Source organism: Carettochelys insculpta, chromosome 22, assembly GCF_033958435.1.
Source record: "Carettochelys insculpta isolate YL-2023 chromosome 22, ASM3395843v1, whole genome shotgun sequence".
NCBI classification, from domain to species: domain Eukaryota; kingdom Metazoa; phylum Chordata; order Testudines; family Carettochelyidae; genus Carettochelys; species Carettochelys insculpta.
The window spans coordinates 33,573-44,280 of record NC_134158.1 but is presented as its reverse complement, the minus strand read 5'-3'; the positions used below and the strand labels follow the sequence as shown (position 1 = coordinate 44,280).

General features: G+C 58.1%; 1 protein-coding gene across 1 annotated transcript; it reads right to left on the bottom strand.

The window, feature by feature from the left end:
- Nucleotides 1–678: 678 nt before the first annotated feature.
- Nucleotides 679–8,815, bottom strand: LOC142024598 (astacin-like metalloendopeptidase). The gene is made up of 9 exons (XM_075016728.1): nt 8,674–8,815; nt 8,006–8,067; nt 6,294–6,384; nt 5,307–5,424; nt 4,091–4,272; nt 3,496–3,577; nt 2,808–2,953; nt 2,306–2,439; nt 679–804 (listed from the first exon to the last, which is right to left on the bottom strand). Exons 1-9 carry the CDS (start codon nt 8,813–8,815, stop codon nt 679–681), a joined length of 1,083 nt encoding a protein of 360 aa, XP_074872829.1.
- Nucleotides 8,816–10,708: the final 1,893 nt, after the last annotated feature.

Here is a 10,708-nt window from a genome sequence, read left to right as displayed (position 1 = left end):
AGGGCTGGGAGTGGCTAGAGCTTGCCCAGAATGGTACAGAAGCTCATGTGCTGAAGTGGAAATTGCAGGACTTCCTTGTGGGGGAGTCAGGCTTTCCCTGGAACTCGCTGCATGCACTGGTTGATGGCTTGCAGTTTGGAGTCTGACATCCAGCACCACTGGACTCTGTGGTGAAGCCTGCAGCAGCAAGGGTCCCTCCCTGGGGGATGCTGCTTTGGTGGGCCCAGTGTTTAAGACTAGACTCAGGCTTGTGACACCTGTGTGGGCTTGGTGGGTTGTGGGTTCCTCAGAGACAGGGGTCAGCTTCTCATTAACTGAGAACTCAGGCATTGCTGCAGGTGGCACCTGCCTAGTGTGTGGCAAGGTGACAGTGACTTGTGCAGCCCCCATTCTGGAACTGGCTCCAGGTTCTTCTCTCCTCCCCTCAGAGGGGCTGTGGGAGCCTGGAGGACTGGAGCAGCTTGGTGGAATACACCATTTCTGTAGCACTGGGAAGCAGAGATCCCTCCCTGGGTCCAGAGGAGCTAAACTGGTTTTTGGCTTTGGCCCAAGGAGGCACAATTTCTGAAGTTTCCATGTCACTTGGGCTGCTGGCTTGAGCCCCAGTAGTTCCCAAGCTCAACGCTCTGCTTGTAGGATGACCCCTGTGTTTCAGTTCAGTAGCTGTGGAGGATGTCCTCACAGAAGCAGGTGCATATGTTTCTCCTCTTGTGTTACTAGTTTCTTGTATCCATCTCTCAGTTGATCTTCTGGTGGGGACAGCAGCTTGGCTCCCATCTTTGCTTCTTGCAGCTGCTGCAGATCCTGCATTGGAGGGGGCTTTGGAGAACCCAGTAACAAACTCCATGGAGGGTGCTGTGGGTCCAGTTACTGAAGGTGAAGCACCTCCAATAGGCGCTAGCGTGGTGGTATGCACCCTTGTTTCATTTCTGTTGCTGGTGCTAGTTGCTTGCACACCAGTCTCAACTGAGTCAGGGGCTTGGGAGACCCAAGCCACTGGAAGGGTTTCTGCTTCTGTAAGAGACTCTGCAGCTTTCGACCTGGTCCCTTCCGTTGGGCTGGCAGAACCATGCTGGTAGCTGGCCTGGATGTTTGTGGTGTCTGTAAATGCTAGCTCAGTTTGGAGCACCGTGGAAGAGGTAGCTTCGAGAGCAGGTGCTCTATGGGAGGCTTCCATTCCCAATGGAGACAGGTCTGTGCCTTTCTTGTGCCCTGTCTCAGTCCCCTGCAGCCCTGTTTTCATTGGGTAAAGCGAGTGGTTCTCAGCCAGCGTGAAGGAGGTCATTACTGATGTCAGTTGTGTCATTTCTGTGGGTTCAGACTCTGTCGTGCCCCTAGCAGGGATAGCTGTGGCACTTTGCTCATGACTCCTGGAGCTGTAGGCCTGGCCACCTGCAGGCTGGGATCGCTCTGTCTGGCTGCTGGTCCCGTTCTGCACAGCAGGAAGCAGAAAGGGCTGTGCTGGAGCATGTGTCACAGTGATCATCTGTAGCAATGGAGACAGACTCACCCAAGCTGGGGCAGACCAGGTCCTGGGAGGTACGCTGGGGGTTTTGGGTCCAGCACTGGCCCATCTGGTTAAGTTAGTGGTCCACTTCTCCATGCTTGTTGGATGGGAGGTTTCTGTGGCACTTACTTGCTCAGGGTGGGATGATCTGAGAGGCAGTTCTGCTGTGTGTGCCTCTGCACTCTCCTCTGAGGAGCTGGGGATCTCTGCTCTGGCCAGCTCAGTCTGAGTCTCCAGAGATGAGGTCATGACATCAGCTGCAGGTGTTGCAAAGGGCACCTTTGGGGTGCCATGGGTAGGGCAATTGGTCAGTTCCCTTCCTTGGGTGCTTGTAGTCTCTCCAGGTGATGGGGGAATAACAGTGTCCCCTGGCTCCAGAGGGGTTATACTAGCAGAGGAGACCAGTTCTGTTAATTCAAGCTCTGCAAAACTTTGTGTGGACGTTTCAGTGGTACTGAGTCCCTCTACTGCCTGCCTATGGCTCCCTGGAGAAAACGTTACTGTAGGCTCCAGAGTGGGTTCAGCACCCCGGAGTGACGTGTCCTCTGTAGGAATCCAAAGTTTTCCCTCAGCTTCTGCAGTGCCCATTTCCAGGGGAGGTGGAGGGGGCTCCCTGCTCACTTTTGGGTAAGTCTTGGCCTGGGTAGACAGACTTGTAGGATCTTGTGTCACTGACCCAAATCCCCATGCTGGAGTCAGAGAGACACTTTGTCCTTCACCATCCATTGCAGTTCTCCCCATGGGTTCTTGCATCCAGAGCCAGGGTGGACTTGCTGTTGGTCCAGAGGGCTCCCTTACAGGTGTTGCTGTTTCAGGGGAGGTGGTTCCTGAAGAGTGGGTAGATGCTCCGATTGCCCCTTCAGATGGGCAGGGTTCCAGCTCCTTTGGGACAGACTCAATGTTCTCTTTGGTGGTTTTTTCCTTTGGGCTTTCTGGAAAGAAGTTGGAGCAGAGACGGATTCATGTCCTGACCACCTCAGTGGTGGGTGTTGTTCAACACCACATGTCAAAGATGGAGCAGCAGCATCATCTAAGCCAAGCACACATCACTAGCTCTAGTTCTGTAGGGCGGTCAGCAGAGAATTAGCCACCCTGGCGCAGAGGGCAGTTGTACTCCCACCCTGGCAGAGGCCTTGTTCCCGCACCAGCCCTCCCCTTAACCATACCCCCACCCAGCTTCTATTCCTGAAGGAGACTACTCCCCAGACCCTGTCCACAAGATATGGGTCAAAGTGTTTTGATGCATTCCTGCTCCCATGGCTTCTCACCCTCCCTGGAGCATTGCCCAGCTCTGCCCTACCTGAGCCAGGCGCCATCTGAGAACACTTGTACAGCTTGTTGACTCTGGCAATATCCGAATGGCTCAGGTTCCACCTCTGCCCAAGAGGAACATCAGGGTTGGATAGTGGCACAATGGTGGGCAAGCCAGTCATGCTGAAGGCATACCTAGAGTTCAGGAAGAGGAGACCATGCAGCCCACGAGAAGCAGAGATCTCCCAAGCTGGGTCTCCAACACTGAGCTGGGGAAGCTGCCTGTGGCCCCATCTCAGGCCAGGTATCTCAAGAGGTGGTTGGAAGTTTCCCTGTCTGAATCAGATGATTAGATGCATGTACAGGCACCGTCTCCGTCAAGCACAAGGCGTACCCTGGGCTTAGCTCAGAGCATGGCTCTCCCTCCAAGCACCACCTGCTTGGCACTAAGGTGAGGTGCCCCAACAGCAGGGAGCTCCCAATGCTGCTAGCATTAGCACATTATTAGAGTCACTGGGCACCCGAGTGACCCCCTCAGCTGGCTGGGGATGTTTGCCCGTCACTGGCACATGAGTCAGAGCAGTGGTGCTGCCCGAGTCTGCACAGAACCAGACTAGCTGTGGGGCAGGGTGCAAACCAAGTGAAGAGCTGCCTGCACACTGGGGTTGGAACAAGCTGCAGGCAGAGGAGGAGAACTCCCACTGCTGAGCCGGCAGGCGCTCAGCCCCTGCACTTACCTGCCGTAGTGCATGACCGAGGAGTAGTCATAGCCCACCAGCATGTTGCTAGTCCAGGATTTCATGAAGTTAATTTCAAAGCCTGGAAGGCAACAGGAGCGTAACACATCCACACCAACTGCCCATTGCCTAGCTTACAGCACGTCCCTGGAAGCGACGCAGCACCCACCCTCCACCCTGCTGGACAACTGCACCTCTTCCATGCTCTCTGGCACACCAGCCGGGGGCACGCACTTAGTGGCCTTTGTCCTACTTTAGCATCCAGAGAGTCCCTCTGGGCCTGGGATGAGGTAAGGATTAGTCGTAGGGGCTCTGAAGTCCAGCATCTCCCAGGTGATGTGGAGGCAGGGTTTGCCATCTGCGGTGTATATCCAAGTGACCCTGGAGCCATTTGTCCCAGCCCCTACCCAGGGGTCCAGCCAGGGAGCCTGTGCTCTGCAAGGAGGGCTAGAAGGAAGATCCCTTCATTCTCCCCAAGGGGAGACATCTGATCAGCTGTGGGGAACAGGGAGACAGGCTGTCCCCCAACTGCAGCAGTCCCCCCTCACTGCTTGTGAGGGAGTGGATCTGGAAGGGGCCCAAGGGGAGAACTTACCAGTCAAAATTTCATTCCAGGAGATGTGAATGTACTTGTCCCGGTCAGCCCTGGAGTGCTCATGCCAGAAACCCACCACATGCATGAGCTCGTGCAGAGCCACCCCCTTCCCCTGGCGCAGGCAAGATGGGGCCAAGGAGACCACCTGCATCCCACCAGAATGACCAACACTGGAGAAGCACCTAGTGGGAACCAGAGGCAGCCCTAAGGGAACACACCTGCCAAGAGCAGCTGCTGCATAACCAAAGGAAAGCAGCAGCCACAGGAGACTGGTGGAAGCACTTGGAGGTGCTGCCCCCAAAGGGTTAATTGCTAGATGTGGGGCTCACATTTGCTGAGCTGTCAGGTGCCCGACCCTGCACCCCCACTGCAGCTTGCAGACTTTGGAATCAAGAGCTGACCCCAGCTCATCCATGCAGCTCCCACAGCCAGCAGGAATGGCCCTGCTTAGTTACACCAATACAAGTCCCTCCCAAAGGCGGGATCTGGCCCCAGCACTCCCTTGGGCTTCAGGCAGGATCAGGCCAAGTGCTACCCACATGGAATCAGCTGGGAACTGGAGCAGCTGCCCCACCTGGGAGGCTTCCCCTTCAGCTCTGTAGGGGTCAGCAGAGCTCCAGGCTGCTCAGCTCAGGGAGCCAGGCACCACCTCCACCCAGTCTGGTGCCCACAGGGTGCACCAGCCTTGCTGGCAGAGCTGCGTGCCAGGGGAAGGGAGCAGTGCAGGAACAGACTGCTGAGGAGAGCTCAGATGAGCTCTAGGGACTGCAGGGGCACCTCGAGAGGCAACTAAGCACCTGGCCCTCAGCTGTGCTCCCAGTGCCGAGGCCATGGTCAGTCCCCACCAGTGGGAATGCCTCCTGCAGCTCAGGTGTGCTGAGGGACAGCACTCTGCTTCCGACATCCTGTCCAGAGGTTGACCGGCTCCTACTGCTACTTCACACCAGTACAGGCTGCATGAGCCGAGGTGCCCAGGCCCAGCTCCAGCTGCTGATTGGCAGGGGCTGCAGTCCTGCACCAGCGAGTCACCACTGGACCAAGAACTCTGCCCCACACCACAGCCTCAAGGGGCATTACCGGGTGGGAATCAGACTCCGGAGGAGGGGTCAGGAGTGGTGCAGCCAGCCAGGCTGTGGCTTGGCACAGCCAGAAGGGGCCACCCAGAGTGAGGAGGAGGCAGGCGAGCAGGTGTTTCCTGCTGCGGCTCAATACTAACCCTGACAGGGGTGTGATGGAGACGAAGTCTCTCTGGTACGAGTACGGAACGAATGTCACACACGTGACCTTGGCGAAGTCTGCCAGTGCCTCCTGGATGACCTTCACACTGGGTGCGTCTGGGGAGAGGAGGTGCCTGTCACACCACTGGGCAGCCTCACCTGCCTCCCTGCCCCCAGGGGGTATGGAGCTCTCGCTCAGCAGCTGTTCCCCAGGAGCTGGGGCTATGCAGGCAGGCCACAGAGCAGAATAGCTCCATGGAAGCAGACACGGCCATGGCCAGCCATCAGCGGTGGGGCTGGAGGAACCGGCAGCACAAGCCAGTGACCAGCATGACTGGCCCTAGTGCAGGGGCTCAGGACCCTCAGAGGATACCATGGGGGGCAGGACTGTGCACTGTCACTCCTCACCCACAACCTGGCTTTGCCAGCAGCAGAAGCCACTGGAGAGGGGGACAGGGAACCAACCACATGACCCCCCGCCCCAGCCCAAGGAAGGGCCAGGACACCTCCCCTGCCCCAGGCCCCTCCTACTCCAAAGGAGGCAGCCCAGAGAGCCAGCCAGGCCCCAGCTGCATCAGTGAGTGCAGGGCACTGCTCCCCCTCCTCACACGCGCACACCTGGAGTGCACAGCAGGGCCCCCTTGCTCCGAATGCAGGGCCCCAGCTGCTGCAGGTACCAGCCCACCTCATGCACCAGCCCTAGCCACAACCATTTGTGATGGTGCCATGTACACACTAAGGTGGCTGCACTCAGGCTGGTGACTGGGGGAGGGGGAATTAGCAGGGGAACAATGCGAGCCCCAGGGCCAGCAAAACCCCCTCCAGACCAGTCAACAGGTCTATTCCCACAGCTGGGGAAAGCCTGGCCAGACAGGCAAGGAGGGGCCTTTGTTTGGGCTGCCACATTGGAGTGCCAATTGCCAGCTGTGCCCCCAGTGCCTGGAACCTGCCCTCCAGGAGAGGGCCTGAGCACTGATGCCACTTACCGTATTGGTGGGAAAGGATGTATGGGATCCGCACCGTGCCTCTCCTCTTTGGCCATTTCCGGCTTGCAGAAGAGAACACTCTGCCAGGGCTCTGGAGCAGGAGGGAGAGAAATAAGCTGGCTGGTGGGCAGCTGTCCATAGGACTGAACCTCAGCCCAGAGCCCAGTAAGTCTGCCAGGTTTGAGTGTCCCTTCACTGCCTTCTCCAACACCCATCAGCCACTCATGATTGGTCAGTGGCTGTATGAGCTGCTGGAAATCAGACTCCTAGGTCAGGAAGGGACCTCAGGAGGTCACCCAGTCCAGCCCCCTTCCCAAGACAGGATCAGCCCCAACTCAGTCATCCCAGCCAGGACCTTGTCAAGCCAGGACTTGAAAACCTCTAGGGAACACATTCCAGTGCTTCACCACCCTGCTGGGGGACAGTTTTTTCTTAATATTCAACCCACAGCTCCCCCCTATAACTTCAAGCCATTGCTCCTTGTTCCGCCATCTGTCACCACTGAAAACAGCCTCTCCAGCCCCATTCAGAAAGTTGAAGGTTGTTATAACACCCCCCCCCCCCCACACCCACCCACCCCTTTCTGCAGGCTGAATAAGCCCAAATCCCTCCATCTCTCCTCACAGGTCATGTGCTCCAGCCCTGAATCATTGTCATGGCCCCATTCAGGACAGGGCTAAGTATCATCTCGACCACCTAGGGCAGGTGGCTGTTTAACCTCAAACAGATCCAGTCAAATTCTGGTCTTAGTTCAACACTAGACCCAGATTAGCCACCTCCACAGCACATTAGTGACCAACATCTCACTTGCTCCAGTTGAAGCCCCTTGTCCTACTCTCAGCATAACAATTCGTTATCCTCGTCTGTAGGGTCATCTTGTCATACTTGAAATGCCTCCTATTGTCCAGGCCCTGAGACTGAAGGCTGTGGGGGAGGGGATCTTTCCCCATGTTGCACTCCTGGAGAGTCCAGTTTGTCCACTTTCCCTGGTGTGGGTCCTGCTCTGAACCCCATGCTGCAGATGAGGCCTTGTCAGTGCTGTGCAAAATGGGCAGGAACCTGCCAGCACCCTGCTCACATGCAGCACAACTGTTCCCAAAAAACAACCCCCTAGAACTAAGCTCATCAAGGCTGAGAGCCACGAATCTTTTCCGCAGGGCTCCCTTTGAGGCTGTCCTTTCCCACTGGCTGTGTCTATACGTGCCACTTCTGGACTCCAGATGGCATGCCTGTATGCTAATGAGGCATAGAAATTTACCTCCATGCCTCACTACCATACTGCTTCCAGAAGCGGCACATGGAGACAGCCATTGTGTTTGCAACAACTCCATGTGTAGCCAATGGCCTGGGACCCAGTGACATTTCAGCCTACTTCTTAGGAGCTATTTCTGCAGGTTGCCAAGATCCTTTCGACTGTTAACCCTGTTCTCCCAAGTGCTTGCAAGCATCTCAGGGGATACTCAGTACCACACAGGACGACTTTGCCAGACTGGACCCCAGCACAGGGCCCCTGCAGAGCACTGCTTTGTGCTGCCCTCCTTCCCAGGGCAGGGCAGGGTGTGCCTTGTGCCAAGTGCCACAGTAGCAAGCCCAGGTGCCCAAAGCTCGGAACAGAAACAGGCCTCCCCAGCCCTGACCCAGCTCCCTGCCGAGCTGGTCTCAGGCACCTGTGCCAAAGGAGAGTCAGGCCTAGCCCCAGAAGCCTCACTCACCACCTTGACGATGTCACCCTCCATCAGGAAGCTGCTCTCTGGGACCTCTGGTAGGATGAGCTCTGGAGGTGTAAGAATATGTCATTTGTGGCACCACAGGCAGGCTGTACCCAAGCAGCCTACACCCACCAGGGAGCAGCCAGCTGAGTCAGCTCCCCTGGCACCCCAATCAGTGAATGCATTATCCAGCGCAGACCTGCTGCTTGGTGCCAGCCACCTCCTGGGCAGCTGTCCCCAGCCTGTTCTTGAGCTGCCTCCTTCCTCCCGCAGCTGAGTGCCAAGAGTTCCCCGGATGGGATGGGGGAATTGCTCTGCTGTTCCTTCAGCTCCTGCTCTCTTGCCTTGCATCACCAGCAGCAACCGCAGCCGGGCGTGGACAGCAGAGGCTCAGAGAGCAGCTTGGGATACCTTGGACACCAGCTGAGCTGCCTCCCGCAACCCCAGATGGGCCAGCTGGTTCTCAGGGTCTCCTAATGCAGGCACCACTCCCACCACCAGTCATGGAGATGTGCTGGGATACACGACCCTTGGCAGGGCACCAGCTGAGCTGGACTTGCTCCATGCACTGACTGGTCTGCCCACAGCATCCCTGGTCTTCCAGCACCACCTCCCCTGCCCATCCCCCCCGAAACAGGCCAGATCACAGCAAGCACTGAAGGGATCCCCACCTTGGTTAATGCTGAGGATCTCGTCGCCAGTCAGGGGAGTCCCAGCAGTACTGCGAGGCTCTCTGGGCTGGAAGGAGTCACCACGGCCTCCTGGGGGCAGAGCTAAGGAAGGGGAGATGTGGTTAGAGTCCAGGACAGCCATCAGGGTGGCAGCATTTCACCCCAAGGAGTAATCCCTGCCCCCACCTCCATCTCCCACTGCAGTTTCAGGGGACTGGTGGGCAGGGCACATGGCACACTCAAGAGGAGGGGGTCAGTGCTCTGATGAGCAGCTCGTGCACAGCCAGGCCCATCGAAGGGCTCTGGAGCAGCCTGAAACCAGGCACCTCAGGAGGTCTAGCAGCAGGAGTGCCGCCTCACCCTGGCTCCAGCAGAGTCCTGACACTGCCCCATGGAGGACCAGCCTGACAAGAACCCAGCTGCCTCATCGGCTTGCAGGGCCCACAGAAGCCAAGCGCTTGCCAGGCAGCCAAGGCTGCAGACACTTCTCAGCAGTACAGGCCAGTGCATGCATTCGGAGAGCTCAGCCTCACTCTGTCCAGCTGCCTCCAGCCCACAGGCCCTGCCCTGCAGCGTGCAGCTCACACAAGGGGCTGCCGTGGAGGGACAGAGCAATGGGCCAATCCTCTCCTGGAGCTCTGGCTTCTGAAGGATGCTGAAGCTGACACTGCTCTGCGTGTGGCTGTCAGTGGTGCGGGGCTGTTCAGCGAGGGGGCAGCTAGAATGCTGATTCAGAAGCCAGCCAAGGAGAGGGGTTTCAGGTATTAAGCTCCCCAGCTGCTGTTGCGCACAGAGCTGAGACCTCACTACCTGATCAGCTCAAAGCCCCACACCCCTAGGGAGGCCCAGCATGGTAACAGTGCGCAGATCAGATACTCCCTAAAGCCCCCTAGACCCAGACTTGCAGAGCCCCCCCTGCCCCAATGACTTTTCCTCTTCAGCAACTCTCAGGGGCTGGAGGCAAAGGGAGGGTCACCAGCCCGTTACCAATGCTCACCAGAGGAGCTGGGAACAGCCATGCAAGTCCAGATGCACCATGCTGGAAGCCCAGTCCCATGCCCACCCTCACCCCTGGGCACAGGCATGGCTGCCCCCTCCATGCACACAGCAGTGGGCAGGTTGCAGGTGCAAGTCCCAGTGGGTAGGCAGGATCCAACCTCATTCCCAGTCTGGCCTACAGCATGCTAGTCCCCCGTATCCCACTAGCAGGCTGCCCAGGCACCTGGTGTTCAACTGCAACTACCACTCCCACAGTGTCCCCAGTGGCCCTGAGCGGTGCTCCAGCAGGGTCCTGAGGCTAAGGCAGGTGCCCTGCTATTCCCCCTCCCCAGCCTAGCTCCACAGGGCTCCCAGAACCAGCTGCCATGTGCCTGCAGCCCCTTGCATGGAACATCCCAGCCAATGGGGCCTGCAGGCAGGAGGGCAGCATGCAGCCCCCCATACACCAAGGACCCCCAGGACCTGGCAGCCAGCACTGCACCACCCTACCCTCTGCAGCAAGCTTGAGCTCCCCCTGCACCCTAACACCTGCCCAGCCCCCACCCCCTCACCTCATGCCCTGAGCTCCCTTTGCCCCATGTCTGAGCTAGTCCTCACCTGCCTGCCCCCGTGTGGAGAGGGAACCTGGTGCCTCTGCTCTGCAGTCAGGGCCTTCAGTTCTGCACTGGTGGCCCTGGGAACGGCCCCTCTGGCTGGGCGAGGCCCTGGGGGGGTTGAGGCAGAGCAGCTGTTTTGCCAAAGGCCATGTGCCGAGCCTGGCCAGGGAGAACCCGAGTCTCTGGCCCCAAAGCACTGCCAGCCAGATGGGGGCTGTGCGCAGGAGCCCTGGGAGCCACCAGCACAGGGGCTTCCCCCTCATTTGTTTCAGCCAGGTACTGCGAGTCTGGCAGCTCATTACATGGCCTCTGCCAGCCCAGTTGAGCAGCTGCCCTGACTGAGGATGGGAGCAGGGTTGTGCATCTTTAACCGCTTTCATCAGCGCCCGGCCCAGCAATGGCTGAGCAGCCAAGCGAGGTGTTTCAGAGGCAGGGAGGAT